Genomic DNA, 22861 nt, shown 5'->3' with positions numbered 1-22861 from the left:
CCCGTAAGCAACTAGTCATCTACCCCACTGCTCCTACCAAATATATCTGCTTATAGTTGCCAGGGGAAAGGATGGGGGGAAAGGATAGTTAGGAAGTTTGGGATTGACATGTACACATTGCTATATTCTAAATGGATAATCAATAGGGATCTACTGCACAGCATACAGAACTCTGCTCAATGTTATGTGACAGGCTGAATGGGAGGGGAGTTTAGGGGAGAATCTCCCATGGATACATGTATATGTATGTCTGAGTCCCTTCACTGTTCTCTTGAAAGTATCACAACACTGTTTGTTAGTGAGTTGCTTTTCTGTTTCTAGTGCTTATTTTGGGCTTCCTGAGGGCAGAACCTATACCTTGTAAATCTACCTACATACACCCTGTTGGCCCATTTCCATAATGGGCTTTCCAATTATTTGAAAAAATGATGCTGGTATTGAATGTGTTAAACATTTTATGCATGCATTTGTAACATGGAAGCACTGACTTCCCTGGTGGCTCAGATGGTAAAGTGTCTGTCTACAACGTGGGAGACCCGGGTTCGATCCCTGGGTCGGGAAGATCCCCTGGAGAAAGAAATGGCAACCCACTCCAGTAGTCTTGCCTGGAAAATCCCATGGATGGAGGGGCCTGGTAGGCTACAGTCCATGGGGTCCCGAAGAATCGGACACAACTGAGCGACTTCACTTTCACTTTCACGCACTGGGCAAAGTACTTTACATGAAATGTATTTTCATTTTTTAATTTATTTTATTCAAGCATAGTTGATTTACAGTGTTAACTTCTGCTGTACTATAATACATTTTAAAAATTCTTACAATATCCCTAGGTGTACTATTATTATCTGCATTTAACAGGTGTGAGAAAAGCCTAGAGAATTTACATAACTTGCTCCAAGTTGCAAAGCTTTTAAGCTGTAGGGCCGGGACTCAAATCCGGAGTCTGATTCCTGATGCAACCTCTAAGCCATTCTGCTTCCTGTGACTCAAAACAAATGAGATAAGCCCAAATTATGTCATGGTCACCTCACACGTAGGTTACTCTCCGTGGACCTGCCAAAAATCTTCTGGCTGAATTCACTGCCAAGGTGTCATCTGGAGAAGCCTAACCAGATGCCAGAGGCCATCATTATTCATTGACATTCCCTGATTTTAGAAGGACTGAGAACAAATTGGATATTTAGATATTCCAGCACAAATCTGCATCGGAATAGGCAGTACACACTGCCTATCCCCCTTCTCCATCCTTTCCAGGACTCAGTCCTCTCACAGAGCCCTCCCTGCATCTACGCGATGGGGATCACTTGGCCAAGTTCTCAAGAATCTCAACCCACCTCAAAAAGAATGAAACCAAGCGCGGCTGTGTCCATGCCACATCCCCTCTCCTTTTATTACCGCCCCAAAGCCTTTAAAAGCCTAGAATCTATTACTGCTAGTTTATAGCAGGAATTTCTACTCATTATCACCTGAGAAAGGAAGAGTCAATTTCATACACTTGATTTCAAAGATTTTATACAATGAAGCCAGAGTCTATTACAATCATATTGGCTAATTACTGTGAAGTGCAACAGTCTGAAGAAAAAACTATCCAAGCTTAACAGGTAGTACCCAATAGAGAACCTGGAGACATGAGAATAGTTTTTGTCACTGAACTGTAATTTGCAGACCTGATGAATAAAGCTTCTCTTCTAGCTTGCTCTGTTCCCTGAATGCCATTGAACTGTCGTGGGCCTTATCTCCCAAAGTCTGTAAGAAAGCGACCACAAGAGCCAGAAAACACTCACTAAAGCTAATCAATATTTAGAAACTAGAAAAAAAAAATAGATGTCAGCATAGACAAAGGAAAAAAGCTTTTTTCCTGTGCCCCCAAGACCTAGTTCTAGGCTAATACCTCTCAGTTTCTGGGATGCTCTGGGATTTAACAGCCTCATGAGATACTCAGGCTACTTGGCTAATAAAGAATAGCCAGTCCTTCCTTGCGTCCCAGAGCAGATCAGCCACAGGCAGAACTCTCTCCCACAGCAGAGAGGCCAATGTGAGTCTACTGCCAAGACTGATGCAACCCCCATCATTCCCACCTCTTCTTAGGTCACGGAAACCCCCGTATCATCTGCTGACTACACCAAGAGGCACCCCTAGCACTTCATCTGATGCCCCTGGATTAGAGGGAGAACCGTTCCCTTTCATACACTTCTCCAAAGTCAACTTAGAAGGTTTCCAGATGACTTCATCCTGCAGATACCCGAGCGCCCACAATGTGCCACAGAAGACAGGTGCTGAGGAAATCCAGGCGATGGATAATGCTAACCAGGGGCGAGCTTTCCGGTACCACGATGTAACACGACGTGCTCCACCCTGCCTCCCTGCTAGTCACCGGCGAAGCTGCCGCACAGGCTGTGCCTTTTCAATCCGTGGAACAAAACCGTGAATAACTGCGGGACCTTCACTGTGACTTGTCACCAATAAAAACTCACTCGTGTGTCATTTACCTGGCCTGTGCTTATAAAGAGGTTTACGGTCTGTTGTGTTAATGAACCACTTTAAAGTCTGAGGGGAGAGAGAACAGCAATGATTAAAGGCCAGTTCACCATCTCAGAACTCCTTTCCGCTTCTTCCCACTGAACTTTATAAGACCCTGTGCGAAGTCGCTTCAGTGGCCAACTCTTCGCAATGCTACGGGCTGTAGCCCGCCAGGGCTAAAGTCCTGTCTGCGGGGTTCCACAGGCAAGAATACTGGAGTGAGCTGCTGCGCCCTCCTCCAGGGGATCTTCCTGGCCCAGGAATCAAACTCACGTCTCTTATGTCTCTTGCATTAGCAGGCAAGCTTTTCACCACTAGCGCCACCTACGAAACCTTTCCAAGACCCTGAAAGTGGAAGCATTAGTTGCTTCAGTCGCATCCGACTCTGTGAGCCCCTGGACTGTAGCCCGCCAGGTTCCTCTGTCCATGGGATTCTCCAGGCAAGAATACTGGAGTGGGTTGCCATTTCTTTCTCCAGGGGATCTTCCCAACCCAGGAATCAAACCCAGGTCTCCTTCATTGTAAGCAGATTCTTTACTGTCTGAGTTACCAGAGAAGCCCTTCTAAGATCTTATGTGGGTTCAAATAAGGCTAACATTAGTCCCACAGGTTCCTGAGACATGGGTTTTTCAATTTCTTTAGAGTCACTGCACTTTCTTAAGGTTTCATTTGCCGGTATCACAATCTTTCCTCTAACAGACTAAAAACACTAAATATAAAACAAGACCTCTGTCCATTCAGTGCACAGTGAAGCTGTGGGATCCACACAGGCTAATTCTAAGAATACACCCATCACTGAATTATGTGATAGGCATTATAAGGCATCCACATGTAAGCCAACTAATCACCTTTCTTCAAAATCAGACCAACCTGAGTTTGAAATAAGGCTCCATCATTTTCAACAAGTTTCGTAACCTATGCCTCAGTTTCCACATCTGTAAAATTAGAATAATTATATTGTATATAAAACAAAAAGCAACCGCATTAATAAGACTAGACTTTCATAATAATCAGCCCAGTGTCTCACACGTGGCAAGTGGTCTCAAAGGGTGATAGATATTAAAACTGATATCATTATTATATGAATTATGTTGCAGATTGCTGTCAGGTACATCCATGCGTTTGTGTGACTTGGAACTTGGTACCCTGACTACATCACCTCCGGGTGCAGCAAAGCTGAGGACCAAATCTCTGCCCTGACCAAAGCCTGAGTCACCAGCCTGCACCACTTGCCTGCTAGCCCCTGGCTCAGCACCTGGCACAAGCAGCTGCCAAAAGCTAAACCTCTGCTCAGCTTCCACTGGTGCCATGACTATCCACCGCGTATTCCAGCTGCTCAGAGGTCATACACTCCCCAACCTCACTGGTGCACATCAGACTTCAGAGGCCTGCAGGCTGCCCCTTAGAGCTTTCCTGTGCATAATATGACGTGTCCATGACATCTCCTCTGTCTCTGTTTGATATCAAGGCTATGCCAGCCTGAGGCATGACCACAGTGAGAATCGGCTCTGAGCCTCTACCCAGTTCTGCTATTTCTGGGAAGGCCTCGAGCTCCTTCCCTTCCCCACATTCCCCAGTGGCTTCTCTCATAGCTGTGGTGGCTCCTGTCATTTTCAGCAACTCATTCCTCGGTGACAATTAACCCTTTCAGACCCCCACTGTCACCCCCAGAGCTTAGCTCCTCTGCTCTCGGGATCCCTTTCCTCAACTGATCAGAGCTCCTTTCAGCATCTCATCTTCTTCAAATCTCTACACAGACACCAATGTCACCGAACTCTACAAAGAGTAGCAGACCACGTGTTTAACTCATCCGAGTTAAAATGTGAAAGATGAATAGCTGTCAATCACAGAGTTGGTGGAGCAAAGATGGGGGTTGGGATTCCCAAGCAGAAGAATCCACAGCCTTCGCTATTCAGTCTTTGGGCTGGACAGTAGCTCTTGTGTTCACCACTGCGTCCAGGGCCATAGCATTGCTCCTATCACCTAGCAAGTGTTTCATAAATGAACAAGAGGCCTAAGTTGGCTAGCAACTAGCAACTGCGATTTGTTATAGTTTCGCAGCATGCAGAACACATGCATCTGAATTATGGGAGGACATATGAGTACAGATCAGTGGGACCCTGGTTTAACTTATGAACGAGAACTCACAAATGAAAATCCCTCTAATCAATCTTATGCAGTCCTATGGACTGCACTGGAGCAGCAAACCTCACACTTCTAGTGCTCGTACCTTTAAAGAAATACATTCTACGCACACGCTCATACACAATACGGTATGCACACAGCAATATTTTTCTACAACATTCTAATACATTTTTTTCCCCAAAGCTGACTGCAACCCATTTAACTCACTCCACCATGCATTACAACATGAAAAACACTGGGCGAGTGTCTCGAGAGGGAGTGGGGTGGTGACTGCTGATACTGTAAAGAAGTGGGAAATGTTTAAATAAATCATAGAAGCCCTTGCTAAATTAAAGAGTCTGGTTATATGTTGTAAATCATGAGAATTCATCCATCTCATTAACAATTAGATACGAGGAAAAACAAAACCTAGGTCCTACTGTTGTAGAGATTAAAATCTCCTTTGGGGAAGGAGTAGGGAGACAAATTATCTGTCGACAGTAGGGACTGGAGAAGTTAGGCAGAGGGGACAGCGCCGGGTGAACCCCAGCCTAAAATATTTTGAAAGAAGTTCAGTAACGAATGGTTTCAGACAAGGAATATAGTCGTCCCCCCTTCTCCACAGTTTCCATTTCTGTGATTTCAGTTACCCATAGTCTGAAAATATTACGTGGAACACTCCAGAAATAAACAATTCCTGAGTTTTAAATCCAGCGCCCTTCTGAGTAGCATGATGAAATCTCGCCATCCTGCTCCATCCTGCCGAGGCCTGAATCATTCCCTGTCCAGTGTTATCCTGTCCCTTAGTCACTTAGTCACCACCTCTTTACCAAATCAACTGTCACATCATCGCTGTGTTTGGGTTCAAGTAACCCTTCTATTTAAGAATGGCCCCACAAGGCAAGACTAGTCATGCTGGTCTTTCTCATGTGCTAAAGAGAAGCCATAAAGTGCTTCCTTTAAGTGAGAAGATGAAAATCCTCAACTTAATAAGGAAAGAAAAAACCTCTTGTGTGCAGAGGTTACTACAATCTATAGTAAGAACAAATCTTCTATCTCTGAAATTGTGAAGAAGGAAAAAGAAATTCAGGCTAGTTTTGCTGTTGCGCCTCAGACTGCCAAAGTTATGGCCACAGTGCATGATGAATCCTTCATTATGATGGAAAAGGCAATAAATTTGTACAACAAGATGTTTCAAGAGAGAGAGAGACCACATTCACATAACCTTTATTATAATATATTGTTATAATTTTTCTTTTATGATTTATCATAGTTAATCCTTATTTGCCTAATTTATAAATTAAACTTTGTCATAGGTAGGTATGTATAGGAAAAAGGGTAGTACTACTACTGTTTCAAGCATTAACAGGGGGTCTTGGAATGCATCCCCCAGTGGATAAGGGGAATTACAGTAGTTACCTTAGTCCTGGCTCCAAAGTCCTCCATTCTTTGGAAGGAGAGATAAGTTATATCGACCTTATCTTGAAGGAAATTACTATAACAATTATAAAGTTCTAGAAGCTTTTCAGAATAAGGAATGACATGAAGGTAAACAGAAAATAGAAGATAAGACCAGAGTCCCCATCCCTCAAGGTGTTGAAGAGAAGGCATTACGAGAAATACCAGAGTAACCTTACTGGGGAATTTGCCCTCATGGTGTATGGAGCTGGTCCAACTATGAAGTAATGTCTTGGGCATATTACATTTTAACAGCTTTATTGAGGTATAATTCACTTATGTTACCACCATCCAATTTTAGAATGTATCTCTTCAAAAAGATCCCACACACCCATTTGCAGTTACTCTCTGCTTTCTTCTCCAGAGCTAACCAACCAGTAATCTACTTTCTGTCTCTCCAGATTCACCTTTTCTGGGCATTTCACATAAACGAAATTATACAGCATGCAGTCCTTTGCGTTTGGCTTCTTTCACATCCATGTCGTGGCATGAAGCAGTATTTCATTCCTTCTTACTGCCCCAAAGTATTCCATCATCTTCCACCATGTTTTATCTACCTATTCATCAGTTGCTAGACATTTGAGTTATTTCTACTTTGGGCTATTATGAATAATGCTGCTATATACAAGTTTTTGCCTGGACAGATGTTTTCCTTTCTCTTGGGTGGCTATTCAGAAATGGAATTGCTAGGTCATATAATAAATTTATGTTTAACTTTTTCACAAACAGCCAAACTGTTTTCCACATGACTTAACATTTTACATTCCCACCAGCAACGTACAAGCATTCCAGTTTTTCTACATTCTTAAGTATAGTCTAAAATCCAGACTCACATTTATTACAACATGAAACATGGCCTGAATAAGATTGGAACTAGCATGTCTGTGAACTGGGGAGTTCCTGCAGCCTTATAATTCATTTGCATTCCAAAATTCATAAGAATTTAGAAAAGAAATGATCAAAGATGTTCATTTGAAACATGCCTGAAATCATTTAGTATCAAAACTCAATATCAAAAAACCCATATAGACCTAATCACAGAACATTTGACCAAAATATTTGTCAAAGGAGAGTTATCAAAGAACCATGACAAATAAGAATGTGTTCTGGGAGGACAAAATCTTAACTGTGAGCCCAACAAACCAGCAGAAACTTGCAGAAGGAAGCAACCACAGCCAGGAACACAAAAGAAGGTCAGGGAATTATTTCTTTAAATCTGATGCAATGTACTATATCAGGTGATGGGCTACGAAGAGGAGACTCTGCTTCCAGAAAAGAAAAGAAACAGACCTGGCCTCAAGGGGACACAGAATAGTCACAGGAAAGGGCCTGCTGCTTTGAGAACACCAGGTACCTTTTACAAACAGACTCACAAATTCAAAGAGGGGGTGGGCACCCAGAGGACTGGCAAGAGCTCTGTCTGGTTCAGAGATTACAGAGGGACACAAGCTCCCAGACCCTTCCCACAAACGCATTTCCAATCTAGAAGATAACTTCCCTGTCTGGGGTATGGATCTGTGTCTCTCTAGTATTTTACTTTAAGTGTCATATAAATTTCACTGAATGTCTACAATCGCCTCTCTGCACCTACAGCTTTCCTCCTTTGGCGTGCGTAATAAATTCACTCCAGTCATGACTCTTTGTGAACTTATGGACTGTAGCCCGCCAGGCTCCTCTGTCCATGGGATTCTCCAGGCAAGAATACGGGAGTGGATTGCCATGCCCTCCTCCAGGGCATCTTTCCGACCCAGGGATTGAACCCACGCCTCTTATGTTTCCTGCATTGTGAGGCGGGTTCTTTACCTTTTTTGTTCCTAGAGATGAAAACCTAGTAGGGTTTTCATCTCTAGGAACAAAAAAAAGTAGGACCCATGCTCATTACCGACTAGCACTCTTCCTGGTGCAATCAGCCAAGTGGAGGTTTAGGTACCCAGCTGGTCAGGTTCCAGGAGATTTCCCCTGCTACTTTTCAGTCACTTAAGGAAAACAAAGGAGTAACTAAGACTGGGTTACCATGATTTTAAAGCAACCCTATCCCTCCTCTCTTTACCCCTGCCAAAATGTGTAGACTTCTGTATTTCACACTTTTACATCTGTTCTTCTCCAAAAATAAAAGCTGTTTATATTCAAGAAATGATGACTACAATACCAGCACGAGTTACATCTTTAAAATACTCACAGAGAGAACATACATACATATTGTTCAAACCAAAGAGTGCATGCAGTGTCTCTTCCCAGAACAGCATCTGGATAGAAAACTGCAGGGGAGCTCAGCAGTGCTTTTATTTATGTGTTCGCATGGAAAGAAAATTGTATTCTCTCACTGGTGCTAGAGCCACCAGTTGAAAGAAGAAAGAAGAGGGAGTTTTCAGAACAGCAAACACTTGACTTTGACCTTAGGAAACTTAACACTACCCAGTCTCTGGCCTCAAATGAGTCTTGGGAGTTCCAATAGAAAACCACAGTACTCCCAAACTCAAAGGGCCCTTTCGATCATGCAAATGGCTACAAAAAAGCCATTTCAGCTTCATAGTTACTTCAGAGCCTGAGATACCACCAGTACTAGAAACAGCGCTGTCCCAAACTTGATCCCAAACAGAACCACTTGAATAATGCAATTAATTCACTCTCCCATCCAAAGAGCAATTAACATTTCTGATCTAAATGCTACGCAATTCCCCAATATTTTAATAATATTAAAACCCCTTCTGAGACAGTTGAGTATGCCCCCTTAACTGTCAATATTGCAGAAAACTCAGTCACCTTCATCCAGATATTTTTAATATCCAGTCTACCGATTATTATCTAATCATCTCTTTTTCCTTTAAAATAAGTGTTCCAAGAGGGGTCTTTGAAGTCAGTTTTTCAAAAGCATCTTCCCCAACAGTGAGTATGAAATAAAATTTTGATACATGCTCACTATTGAGTTGTGTACAAAGCTGCCTTAACTACCATAATCGTCAACAACCTTCCCCCAAATAAAAAGACATGCAATATAAACTGTGTTATCTAAGAACTGTAGATTAAATAACACCATAGGGCATCTTTGTGGCTAGGTAACAGATGTTACAAGGAATGTCTATGGGATTTCTCGACAAGGAAACTCTAACCTGTCTAGATTCCAAACATCCATTCCACTTTCCAAGTCTCAAAATATAAACCACCCAAAGATTTCAGACTGCAAACAAAAGACGGACTGAAAGAGACTATGAATACAATTCTTTTTTTTTTTCCCCCAGCTTCTAGGCAAATGTCAGCACCTTCTGGGGCCATAAACTGAATCTCTACACATCTATAGGGAAAAACAAGGAATGAACGCCAAAAGGATGCATCTTTTTGATCATGGGTGGTAGAAGGGACTTTTTCTGCCCCGTGAACATACTTGCTAACAACAATAAATGACAATTCAAAAAACTCTCCAAGATTATCAGTTGAAATGGCATCAGTTGATACTTTATACTATTTCAAGTATCCCCTTTCTAACAAACACTTCATACAAATATAAAACAAATATAAAACAGTATTAGTGTGAAGGTTTTTTTTTATTCAATTAGTGTTAAGGTTTAAAGTTCATATTCCTAAAAGTATGTGCTTTCCACAATTCGAAGTCATAAGCCTTAAAAAAAAGTTGCAGTTACCTTATGTAAATCACTATTTCCTACTCTGCAACATTTTCAGGCAAACTCAAATTTCTGTGGATATATTCTGTGTTCTTCCAAAGCGACTTGCTTTTAGTGAGTCATTTTTATGATTTAACGTATACTTCTCCCATTCATTAGGGGATAAGATGAATGAGGACAGCATTCTCTTGCATCTTCATCACCATATCCTCCACACAGTAAACAGTGGATGCTCAATAAATATCAATATTAAATGAGTGAATGAAAAAAATAAATAAAATAAAATAAATGAGTGAATGAGCCAACATGAAAAAAAGAAGGAAACTGTCTTCAAAACAGTTAGGCCAGTGGTAACTTTGCATCAGAATTACCTGAAGGGCTTCTACCCACCACCCACTCCCACCCACCACTCCCACTCCCGCCCCACCCCGCCCCAGAGTTTCCAGTTCCAACCTCCAGAGTAGGTCAGAGAGGCAGGACCTGAGATGATCCTGAAGCTGTTGAAACGAGGATCTCACTTTGCGAACCACTGATTAGACAATTAACCTATCAACCAGCTCTTGGAAAATCACAATGCACAGGGCAGCATTTACTGAGACTCCACCAGTTGCAGAATTCTCTAGCATCTACTGGATAAGCCACACTGGTCCCTGATCCAAACACTCAAAGTTGCCAACACAGGACACACATGCAAGGGGACAACACACAGACGTGTGCCTAAAACAGCAAGAAGTCATTACTGTGGTGAGATTCAAGATGTTTCATTTCTCCAGTGCGTTTCTTTATGATGTATCCTACCGTGCAGTTTAATGTATTTTTTTCTCAGATGGAAATTACTAAACCACAATGCATAGCCATTCTCCCTCACACTACCCCACTTCATTGCACTTACTAATGAGAATTTCATCTGAGACCAGGGCATGAAATGTAGTGAAAGAGCCCATTTTAAAGCTAATTTATATTGTGAATGTTTTACGGTCTGTAAGGACCAGCGTGATGATCAACACAGTTCTTAATGGTCAGATATCAAGCAGAAACACTGATAAAGTACTGATATAATCTGACTTTGCTATGAGGCTGAACAAACAGATGCACAAAAACAATTCAACGGAACCCCAATCTAACTCACCAATTATCGTATAGGTTTTCAAAGCCTAGCAAGCATTAACTTTAAATGCATACTTTTCTCATGACCCTGTTCTGGATTTAAGTACATTTATATCCATATTATAATCAGAGAGGGTACTTAATTAGATAATGTTTGCAAGTACTTTGAAGACATAAAGTGCTCTATAAATGCTAAATATTATTATTTAAATACAGTTAGCAATTACTGCTTACAATCTATTCCACCCACCACACTGCTATAATTTGATTACAGGCTGCTAAAAAAAAAAAAAATACCTAGAAGTAGAAATGATGAAACCATGTGCATGTGAAGCTCAGATTTTTACCCTAGGCATAAATAATTTATAGGCATTTTAAATGGAGGATTAAGTTATAAAATCTAGTAAAGAGAGACTGTTGGCTTCTATAAGACTGAGAACCACAAGGTTATGTTGGTTTTAATAGTTTCTTATAAACCAGGTAGAGAGTACACGGTGGGTGAAACACAGGACTCTACACTTTTGGCTGCCAGTTCCATCTTCCATTTTCTCCATTGTAGTCTTAAAATATCTTTATCCATGTAAAAAAATGTTTAAGTCCAGATGTTGATTTTAATAATTATCTGGTAGATAAAAGCTTGAGAATGGCCTCTTGTTCTAACATGTCTTCCCATCTTGCCATCTTCTATAATAATTGCAAACTCCGTGGTCTTCACTGCTTTCAAAAATGGAAACCTTTGAATCTGATTCCATATGCCTTCCAGACAAGTGGCAGATATCTCTCCAAAGAAAATGGCAAATTAAATGTAAACATACCTTACACACAATGTAAAAGAAAATCACTACTAACCCCCAAGTGGCTTGTACTTGATGCTTTTTAGACAAGAAAAGGAACATTTATTCTAAGCCAACCTTGGTTACTTTAAAAAAAAGAAAATCACAAGGAAGAAATATTTTGGAAATAGCACTACAAACACAACTATGCTCATCAAAGAGATCGTGTGACTGAAACGAAAGGCTTCTGGATAATCTGTGAACCCAAGGAGATAACACATCAGATAAATCTGATGTCATGACAAGGTCCACGAGTCAAATGCTGGCCACATGAGTTAATACGGGCTTTGGCTTTGGGGCAGATCAGTTGTAAGCTTGGCCATTTAGAGGCTTTATGACCTCTGAAAAATGAATTGATTTTTGCCAAGCCTCATCTGTTCATTTGTACACTTACCTCACAGGAAATTGGGGGATAATTTGACAACATCAGGAGCCTTAAAGATCATTTGTAACTTTCACTGTAAATTGCACTTCTAAGAAGTTATTCTAAGGAAACAGAGATGTCTAGAAATACTTACATATTAATATAAGGATAAATAACTCTAACGCATAATGTATTAAAATAATGTGTACAAGGACATAAATTTGGATGTTTGATTTTCAAAGTACTACTTACAAAAGCTGAAAAGTTTAAAATAACCAAAAGTTTCATCAATAGGAATTGATTAAATATTTTATGATGTATCCTCACAGTAAAATGCTAAGTAGTCCTTAAAACATGATTAGAAGTTTGAACACTCACTGAATATTTGAAGAAATTAAAAATTACATTCTAATTTTTTAGACATGATAACAGTATTGCAGTTATGCATTTTAAGAGTATTTATCTTCTGGAAATGCATAATGAAATATTTACAAATAAAAGGGTATGATGCTTCAAAATAAGATGGGGGAGGAAGTGGATAAGAATGAGATTAAATAAGATTGGATATATGTGATGACAATGAGTGGGGACTCACTGTACTATCTGCCTAATTTTTAAATAACAATCTTACTTAGATTTAATTCATACTCCATAAATTCACCCTTTTGAAGTATACAAATGGTTTTTAGAATATGTGCAGAGTTGAGCAACCATCACCACTATCTAATATTTAATATTAGGACATTAGCCGTCACTTCCCACTCTCCCTCTCCTCCAGCTTCAGCAACCACTAATCTACTTTCTGTATCTATGGATTTGTCTGTACCGGACATCTCATATAAATGGAATCATATAACATGTAGCCTTTTGTGTCTGGTTTCTTTCACTTAGCGTAATGTTCATCCATGTTACAGTCTGAATCAACACTTCCTTTCATTACCAAATAATGCCATCTTATGGATATAATGCATTTCATTTATTTATTCATCAATTAATGGATGTTTAGGTTGTTTCAATTCTTTGACTACTATGAATAACGCTACTAAAAACAAGTTTTTGTGTGGATATATGTTTTCAGTTCTTTTTGGTATATACCTAGGAGTATAGCAGGGCCACATGCTAACACTCTATTTAACATCTTGAGGAACTGCCAATCCATTTTCCAAAGGAGTTGCACCATTTTACATTCCCACATATGTATGCACATTACATATGTAAGTTTTTACATAAACTTTTACATAAGTTTTAAATTCAACATAATTTTTTAAATAATGGTATAGAAAAAAGTTAATAGTGTGCAAAAAGGCTGATTATTTTTTAAAAGTTGCAGGTAATATATACAATATGATCTTAATTTTTAAAAACTACCTATTTAGCTATGCATAGGGAAAAACTGGGGCTTTCTGGGTGGCACTGAGTGGTAAAGAATTTGCCTGCCAATGCAGGAGACACAGGTTTGATCCCTGGGTTGAGAAGATTCCCTGAAGGAGGAAATGGCAAACCACTCCAGTATTCTTGCCTGGAAAATCCCATGGACAGAGCCCGGTGGGCTACGGTCCATGGAGTTGTAAAAAGTCAAACATACATGTAGTTAACACTGGGAATCATGAATGACTTTTGCTTTTTTTCCATTTTCCAAGTTTTCTGCAATGATCACATGCTTTTAAAATGAGAACAGTGAAAACCTTTGCTTTTAATATTTATTTAAATCTTTTGGTCAAGCCACACGGCATGTGGGATCCTAGTTCCCCAGACCAGAGATCGAATCCCAGCCCCTGAATGGCAGCATGGAGTCTTAACCACTGGATCTCCAAGAAAACCCCCTTTCTAAGAAATGCTTTTTTTTTTTTTTTTTAATATGGAACGACTCATGAATTTGCGTGTCATCCTTGCGCAGGGGCCATGCTAATCTTCTCTGTATCGTTCCAATTTTAGTATATGTGCTGCCGAAGCGAGCACGAAGAAATGCTTTTTTAATTAAACAAACTTTTAACAATTTAGCAGGCTTTGCTCCATTAACAGCCTACATTATCCAGACGTTGGAGGCCCAGAGGTCATCCAAGTGGGGTTCCTAAGAAAATCAAAAGTACACACTGCCTTAATGAAGCTTGCTGTCTAATAGTAAATAAAATCCAAGATAGAAAGCAGTGATCTAGAAAAAATAAAAATTAAAAAAAAAACAGGTATAAGGTCAGTTCAAAGAGTATTTACAAGTCAGAGGGACAATTTCTATCTGAAAGAATCAGGGAAAACTTTGTGGGAAAGGTGGCATTGGAATGTTGGATGTTGGGGCAGCAGGTACAGAAAAAAAGAATAAAGTAGGCAATTGCTTAGAAAAATAGCAATAACCTCAGATATGCAGATGACACCACCCTAATGGCAGAAAGTATAGAGGAACTAGAGAGCCTCTTGATGAGGGTGAAAGAGGAAAATGAAAAAGTTGACTTAAAATTCAGCATTTAGAAAACTAAGATCATGGCATCTAGTCCCATCACTTCATGGCAAACAGATACGGGAAAAGCTAGGACAGTGAGAGACTTTATTTTCTTGGGCTCCAAAATCACTGCAGATGGTGACTGCAGCCATGAAATTAAAAGATGCTTGCTCTTTGGATGAAAAGCTATGACCAACCTAGACAGCATATTAAAAAGCAGAGACAATACTTTGCCAACAAAGGTCCAACTAGTCAAAGATATGATTTTTCTAGTAGTCATGTATGGTTGTGAGAGTTGGACTATAAAGAATGCTGAGCACTAAAGAATTGATGCTTTTGAACTGTGGTGTTGGAGAAGACTCTTGAGAGTCCCTTGGATTGCAAGGAGATCCAACAAGTCCATCCTAAAGGAAATCAGTCCTGAAAATTTATTGGAAGGACTGATGCTGAAGCTAAAGCTCTAATGCTTTGGCCACCTGATGCGAAGAACTAACTCATTGGAAAAGACCCTGATTCTGGGAAAGACTGAAAGCAGGAGAAGGTGACGACAGAGGATGAGATGGTTGGATGGCATCTCTGACTTGATGGACATGAGTTTGAGCAAGCTCCAGAGTTGATGGACGGGGAAGCCTGGCGTGCTGCAGCCCATGGGGTCGCAAAGAGTCGGACACGACTGAGCAACTGAACTGAAAATCACTGCAGTGACTGCAGTCATGAAATTAAAAGATGCTTGCTTCTTGGAAGCAAAGCTATGACCTAGACAGAGTATTAATAAGCAGAGACATCACTTTGCTGATAAAGGTCTGTATAGTCAGAGTTATGGTTTTTCCAGTAGTCATGTACAGATATGAGAGTTGGACCCATAAAGATGGCTGAGTGCCAAAGAACTGATGCTTTTGAATTGTAGTGCTGGAGAAGACTCTTGAGAGTTCCCTGGACAGCAAGATCAGACCAGTCAATCCTAAAGGAAATCAACCCTGAATATTCACTGAAAGAACTGATGATGAAGCTGAAGTTTCATACTTTGGTCACCTGATGCAAAGAGCCAACTCATTGGAAACGACTTCAAAGCTGGGGAAAATTGAGGGCAGGAATAAAAAGGGGCAACAGAGGATGAGATGGTTGGATAGCATCATTGACTCAAGGGATATGAGCTTGAGCATGCTCCTGGAGATAGTGAAAGACAAGGAAGCCTAATGTGCTGCACCCCATAGGGTTGCAAAGAGTCAGATATGACTTAGTGACAAAACAACAAACAGCTACCCCCGAAAGAGCATCCATGGGGAGAAGGAAGCTATGCCCTGTAGCAGGTGAAAAGGAATGGTTGTTAAACTGAAGGGCATGGTGACGTGCCCAGTTGAATTTTAACTGGTCTTGATGTAAAGAGTTTAGTCGTTGGTCTGTAGACTGTGAGGAGTCAGGGAAGGCCATGAATAAAAAATACTCAGACTGAAACTGTGATTTTAGGTAGACTAACATGGCTACAGTGTACAATGGAGACTAGCCAGGAGACGGATGGTGGTAGAGAGAAAAGAGTGCTGCCCAGGAGAGAGTAACTGAGGCAGGAGTACTGGAGACAAGGGGACCCATGCAATAGATTTTAAGGAAAGATTTTTAAGGTTGGGGTAAAATAAAACATGTTTTGAGAATTTCCAGGCACCCCCTAGAGACAAGTGGAGACAGCCTGGGTATGCAAAAAAAAAAAAAAAAAAAAAGTGGTTAAAGAATCATCTTTCTCTAAGGGAAATAAGCTTGCAACCAGAAGGGAAGAAATTATAAGTGGAATTCATCCAACATTTTCTATTTAAGTCCTCCCTCTCTCTCCACTAGGAACCTTATATTTATATGTGCAGAATAACATCTCATTCAAAAATATCACCCAGATTTTCTTGGAATTCTCAGCACACTGTTAGTTCAGGCCCTGTTTGCTCAGAGCTACTTTCCCTACAGAAATGGAAAAACCGATTGGAAAGCATCTTTCAGACACAGGACATCCCATATTCTATGAGACACAGAGACTCGGCATGATTCTGTCCAGCTGGACATAGACGCCATGATTCGATCACAGTAGCCCAAAACTGGGTGAGTCTTAGAAACATTATCACTCAAAAAAGGAATGGTGTAGAACAAGAAAGGCACAGAAAATTAATTGCAGGCCAGAAAGAAGAAAGGGCCAACCGGCAAGACTCAAAATTATGAGATTATCAAAGAGCCCTACAGATAAGGGGGGGAAATATGATCTACCCATGTAGGAAGAATGTTGTGTATTCTTTCAACAACAAAATGTTTCATAACCTCCTAACCCGCTAATTAGGCAAACAGCAAGCCATGACTTACATTAGCTTTTGTACAAAGATTACTCCAGCTAATAATGGACACTGAGAACGGTTATACATATTTCTCTGATGTTCTGATAACTACCAATACACCCTACTTTATTATGAGGCAACATCATGGCAAAGAAAACACCTGTTTAATACCTCTAAAAAACAATACATGTATCTAATTAAAAAACTCTTATGCTACTGTCATTTTAAGATACTGTTACCTTACCAATTCATGCAACTTTACTAAATTCTCCTTTAAGACCAAATGTAAATAAATACTCTGGGATAGTGAATTACCAATGGTCAAGATTTCTCTGACCAAAAGGTTTTAGATACGGGATTAGTGCTGTATCATCTCAGGCTCAGCCTCCCTCCCCCACCCCCCCCACACACAAATTTTGAAAAGGCACAAGCACAATAAATATGTTTTTATTTGAATAATGTTTAATCCATAAAGAGGAGAAAACGATTTTTAAAAAAGAAAAGTTTTTAATGAAAGATGCTGATACTTGCTACTGGTTTAGAAACATATCAATCTCCAAAAGCTTCTGGGCTGAACTCACCTGGAGTAAAGGTCAAGCCAGGCCATCAGGGGATCGGATATAGGCCATGAGAGGTCAATATAAGGCCACACTAGTACATTAAAAGGAAAAAGAACTCTCAAAATTCCAATATCTTTTTCTCAGGATCCCTTTCTATTAAATACGATCATTGGGATCAAATGCTGGTGGAATCAAGTTTCCCGTAAAATTCTATTTAATCATGAAATAGCATATTTGTGTAACGCTTCACAGTTTTCAAAGCACTGCCATAAATACTTTAATGATGAAACCGCTGTATGAGGAAGGCAAGCAGTTGTGATCATTCTCATTTTTAGTTAATTATGGATAAAGGACTCATCTAACGTCACAGAATTCAATAAGACATGGGCATAGAACCCAGTGCTCTGTCCACTCACTCACTCATTCAACTAACTGGGACTACGGACTCAGAAACGAACAAAACCTAGCCTCTGGCCCCACGGAGTGTTCAGTTCAGCGAGCAGGTAGAAAGAAAACCCTATATGGTTTATAACACAAGTGCAAAAAGTGTAGCAGAAAGAATGCAAGCAAGTCTTCAGATAAGGTCAATTCTTAAATCTAGGTTTTGATGGAGAAAGAAATAGTTAGGACCAGAGGGAATGAGGGGTAAAGGAAAAAGACAAGCAGAGGTCATCCAATTCTCTTCAAAGAGAAAAGTGAGTGCGAGTCCTGGCAGAAACTTAGACTATGAAGTCAGCAGAGACCAATCTTGGCCTTGACTGCCTTATACTGTGGGCCAAGCTAAGGACGGCCAACGTGCTCAGATTCAGATATATGCTAATCTCCAAAAAGCTTTCTGGGCTGACCTCACCTCCTATGTAATAAAACATACTGGTGGCACATTTCTTTTAATACTGTCATATCTTGAAGCCTTACGTTTGAATGATTGTTTTCTGTTGCCTATGTATGTATACACACATTTCATACACCCACATGGATCATTTATATCCATAATACTATACAGAATATAAGTATCCACATACATTATACAAAACATATATAGAACTCTATACACCTTGCATGCAGATACCTCTGAATAATGTGTATATCTAGACTGACCCCAAGAGATATGTTTAGATGGAAAAGGGTTACGGAGACAACCATCTGTCCTAGATGATTCAGTCATTTGCCTGCCGAGGAGAAACTGAAGGGAGGTTGGGCAAGATGAATTCCAAAGATACCTTAAGGCTCCACGGTTTAATGTTTTATGAACTTATCTGCATGAAGCAGTTTCTCTATTTTTGATAAATAAAACCCCATGACCCTGGTGAAATAATTTCTCTGCCTCTCAGCAGAAAATGTAGCCACAGACAGTGACTTACAGAAAGGAGCATTGAATAAGACAGTCAGGGAACCTAGATCCTCCCCAAACCACCCTTCTCTCCACCTCCATTCACTCCACCTCCAAACAGGAATGGGGCTGTATGACCTTGGGCAATGGACTTCACCTCTCTAGGCTTCAGCTTCCAGAGCATTAAATGAAAGGCGTGGTTAGGTGGTTAGGTGCTCTACAATTCTCTTCCAGCTCTAAATTTGTGAAGCCATTCCTTTCCCTCAAGACTTAGCTTATCTTTAGAGTTCTAAAAATCAAAACTAATCAAACTGGATTCAGATCACCTTTTTTCTAACCATCCTCTCTTTTCTGACTTCCTAAACCATCCAAATCTTGCATAATTTAAGTCATCAGGGCTGTCGCTGGGTGCTCTGGTCTAAATTATGCATTGTTGCCATTTGGGGAAAATTTAGACTGGGTTCAATCTGGGATCACTGAGAACAATAAGCCCCTAAAGTGGGAAAGGATAAAGGCTTCTCCAGACAGGATCTGCTTTTAATGTATTGAGCACAGAGTTTACAAAAAGGGCATTGATTGTGTACATTAAAGAGCCACCAAAACAACAAGGGACTGGTGAGGCTGCAGCAAATTCTCCTAGATGCCACTGACCTTGGCTGCATTTCAGGGGTCAGGCATTCCCCAGGAAGTTCTCAGCAGGCAGGCTTTCCTGAGGATTTAGGAACAAATGAGACCTCTCATCTATACATGAGCCCATCTCTCCTTATCTAGGAAGACAGAAAAAGATGGTCTGCCCTCTGATTTGAGAAGATTACCTCTGTAGCCTCTGGACTCAACTCTGGATCTGCCCAGCTCACCTACCACCAGACTGGTCGCAAACCCCAGCCCTCCAGAATGCAATTGTCCCCACATCTACATTTAAATCTTCCAGCCAGCAGTTCCCCATCTTCTGAACGAGCTGGAAGCTGGAGCCCTCTCTCTTTCCATACCTCCTGCAGGCAGAAATACAGTGTCAAAGCACTGAAACCCAAGCCAGGAAGAGAAATTTCAGTGAACTGTGCAAAAATATCTTTTCTTAAGGCTGATCTAAGGAGCACAGGTCTCCCATGTGTGAATCGCACTCCATGTCCGCCGTGAGCAAGGTGAGCCCGTGTGGTTGCTCGTAAGCCTGCAAGCTCTGTGCCTGGCATCTGAGAAAACCTTCCCCAGGAAAAAGCCCACAAGAAACACCTCTAGATCAAGCCCAACTTCAAATCACATCACAGCGCTATCCGTTAGAGAAGCCGAGGCTGAGATTCCGGCTCAGGGAAATCTCAAGTCTTGCCCATTGTTCAGACTCCCCCTCCCCATCCCCTCCTCTGCTTTGCCACTCTCCCCTACCCAGAAGTCTGGGCCATCCATCCACCTGATTAACCCGCTGGCAGCAACTCCCAGCGCAGAAAGTAGGGCAAATGAACACACACAGTCTATAAAGCTGGAAGCCACACACTTGGCCAAAGCACCCACCCTGTTACCCAACCCCCCACCCCCACCCCAGCTGCCCAGGAGGGCGCGGGCTCTCACTGTGGCATTTCCGTGCCAGGGAAATAGACAGCTTACTGTAATAACGCATGAATGAGCTTTTGCTACCCAACTATCAAAAAAAAAAAAAAAAAAAAGCCATTTCCAATGGCATCTCTGTTTCTTCTCAGCCCCTTGACTGCCTCGAAGAAACCTCACCTCCGAGATGGAAGGATTAAAGAGAAGAGGGGAGGGAGTTAAAAAAAGAGGGGGGTAAGCAGAGAGGGAGCATTAACAAGACTAAAGAAAAAGTACCACTCTGACCATAAAGGGAGTTCTTTAACCGTGGAGAAGGAGGCAATGTCAAGGAAAGTACTGAAGATTCAAGTACATAATCCCAAGATTTAGCATCCACCCAACAATCGGGAGGGCGTGTGAACTTCCAAGCTTCACCCCTTCCGTGTCTGTGTTCAGAGCCACCATGAGTTCCGTCTCACCGACCCTCCTGGCCTCAAGTACATACAATCGCTTTTTTTTTTGGGGGGGGGGGAGGGTCAAGAGAGGAAAAAGCCCTTGTAAGATCGGTAGACAATCCTTCTCAGCCCCCCGGGGCCGCTGCCACCCGCACCCCTCACCCCTCACCCCCTTCCCGGCAGGCAGCATCTAATTAATGTGGCAAGAAAGCTCAGCCCCCTTCCCCGAAGGAGTGGGTCGGGATTGGGGGGTGGGGGTGGGGAGGCGTCGAGGCGGCACCAGGATTCCTGGTATTCCGATCTCCAAACAACAGCAAAATGGATTCTATATCAGTGATGTCTCAGTCAATACAATGAAACGGCGTCTGAGGCAATTCACGAGAGGGTAAATTAAACCCGGGGGGCTCGGGGCGGAGGGGGGAGGGAGGTGCTTTACAAAGGGCTGACCACAGATACACACACAGACACACACACACACTCCCGGGAGTTCCGGTCTGATTGGGGGAAAGCAGAGAACACACACATCCCTTTCACCTGCTTAACTTCATCCATAAAACTGAAATGTCACAGCCAGAGAGTCGGAAAGCGCAGGCAGGGCTGAGTTAAACCCATAAATAAAGGTGAGCGGCGGACCGGCATTTCAGAGAGCGCCGAGAGGCAGTCCGGGCGCGAACAGCAGAAAGGGGGAAGGGGAGGCAGTTGCCATCTACAAGACTGGCATAGCAAGAGCTGCCCCCGTAGAGCGGCAGGTTCGGCTTCGTGGAGCCAGCCAGGCTCACAATGTCCTCCTGCAGGTTGATGGAAAACGTGAGGAGCCAGTGCCTTTATTCACGCTGTTGTTATTCTTTTTTACAGAAAAGGACAGTGGGCTCTAGAGCCTTGGCACCGGGGCTTATGCACACACACACTCTCACCCACACGCGCCTTTCATTTTAATGCTCTTACACCGGTCTAAGATGAAACTGGCATAAGCTCTAAGGGTTTTCGGGGGGGAGGTCTGGCTCCCTCCAAAGGAGGACACGTACCGCACAATCTCTGCGGTGGGGGCTCAGCCAAGAACACCTCGGCAGCCCCTGAATCGACACGAGAATCCAGGTTCCCTCTCGTGGCATTCGCCCGCCCCTGCCCACCAGCCCCAGCCCCAGTCCACGCACCGAGCCCACTCACTCTGACCCAAAACACTGGAAAGAAATCAGAAAACATGTTCCGCTCACCCTCAAAGCCGAGAGATCTATTTCATCCAGGCTGCGAGCCGGGGAGTCGCTCGCCATGTCGACTTCTTCGCGGGAGAGATGGACCAAAACCACCCCGAAGCTATTCCCTTGGAAATTCCACCTTGGTCTATTTCACTCGCGTCCTCATGCGGCTGTCGCGCCAGAGGCCCGGGGCCCAGCCTCCTCCGCCCACCCCGGCTCCCACAGCGCCAGATCGCGATCCTCCGCGCGGCGGTCCTCCGGGTCCGGGAGCCCAACCTGAGCGGATCTCCAAGCCCTGGAGCCGCGGTGCGTGTGGGCTGCGCGCCCTGATCGGCTAAGGGCGCTGGGGCTGCGTGGGTGTATTTAAATGGGACATGCTTCTCTGCTTGTGCGTGGATGGCGGCTGCATTGGCTGTTATAATGAGACACATCAACTCCTCCACTCAGCTGGGGGGGTGGGGGTGGAGAGCCACACAAAACTGTCTATCACCGCTTCCTGGGAGGAGTAAAGCGGGGGGGCGGGGTGGAGGAACGGCGCGGGAGGCGTGGCCTCCGACTGGGGAGCGGCCGCGCTTCCTGACCCGGTCCCTCTGCACCAACGTGGATGGGGGAGGGGCGCACAGCCTTTCAGCCTGGGCTTTGCGGGCTCCTCGCGCCGCATCTGAAGACCTTTCCTGAACCCTGCCGTGCTTCTCGTAGGGACAAGGGGGCTTTTATTGTTGTGTGTCCAATTCGTGCCCTGCGGCAAAATGGCCCTTCAGTGGCATTTTGAGGGATTCTCCGCAGGGTTCAAATGCTCCAGCGGTGAAAAAATAAAAATGCAGAGGGGAGGGAAAAAAGAGCGACGCCCTCCCTCCACCATTAATTATTTGTGGGGCTGGAGTAGCGCGGGCTGGTGCAACCGGTGCATATAAGGACTTGTGTGCAAAGAAGGGGATCCGCCTCCAGCCGCGGAACGAATGAGGGAGAAGCGCACTCGTGTGGGCGCCCAGTTCCCCCCACCCCAGGCCTCGGAAATCTGCAACTGCCGCGG

General features: G+C 42.7%; 1 protein-coding gene and 1 non-coding gene across 2 annotated transcripts in view; both read right to left on the bottom strand.

Moving 5' to 3' along the window:
- TNIK (TRAF2 and NCK interacting kinase) overlaps positions 1–22259 on the bottom strand; it is a 391768-nt gene extending 369509 nt beyond the window's left edge. The window contains exon 1 of the mRNA XM_065943139.1: positions 21847–22259. Within this exon, the coding sequence (XP_065799211.1) occupies positions 21847–21903 (57 nt within the window). The 5' untranslated portion in view covers positions 21904–22259. The remainder of the gene's footprint in view (positions 1–21846) is intronic.
- On the bottom strand, positions 13879–13985 carry LOC136173827 (U6 spliceosomal RNA). The gene has a single exon (XR_010664307.1). It is a non-coding gene; the product is annotated as a U6 spliceosomal RNA (small nuclear RNA).
- Positions 22260–22861: the final 602 nt, after the last annotated feature.

This window comes from Muntiacus reevesi, chromosome 8, assembly GCF_963930625.1.
Source record: "Muntiacus reevesi chromosome 8, mMunRee1.1, whole genome shotgun sequence".
In the NCBI taxonomy this organism is placed as follows: domain Eukaryota; kingdom Metazoa; phylum Chordata; class Mammalia; order Artiodactyla; family Cervidae; genus Muntiacus; species Muntiacus reevesi.
This window is presented reverse-complemented; position numbering and strand designations above follow the sequence as displayed.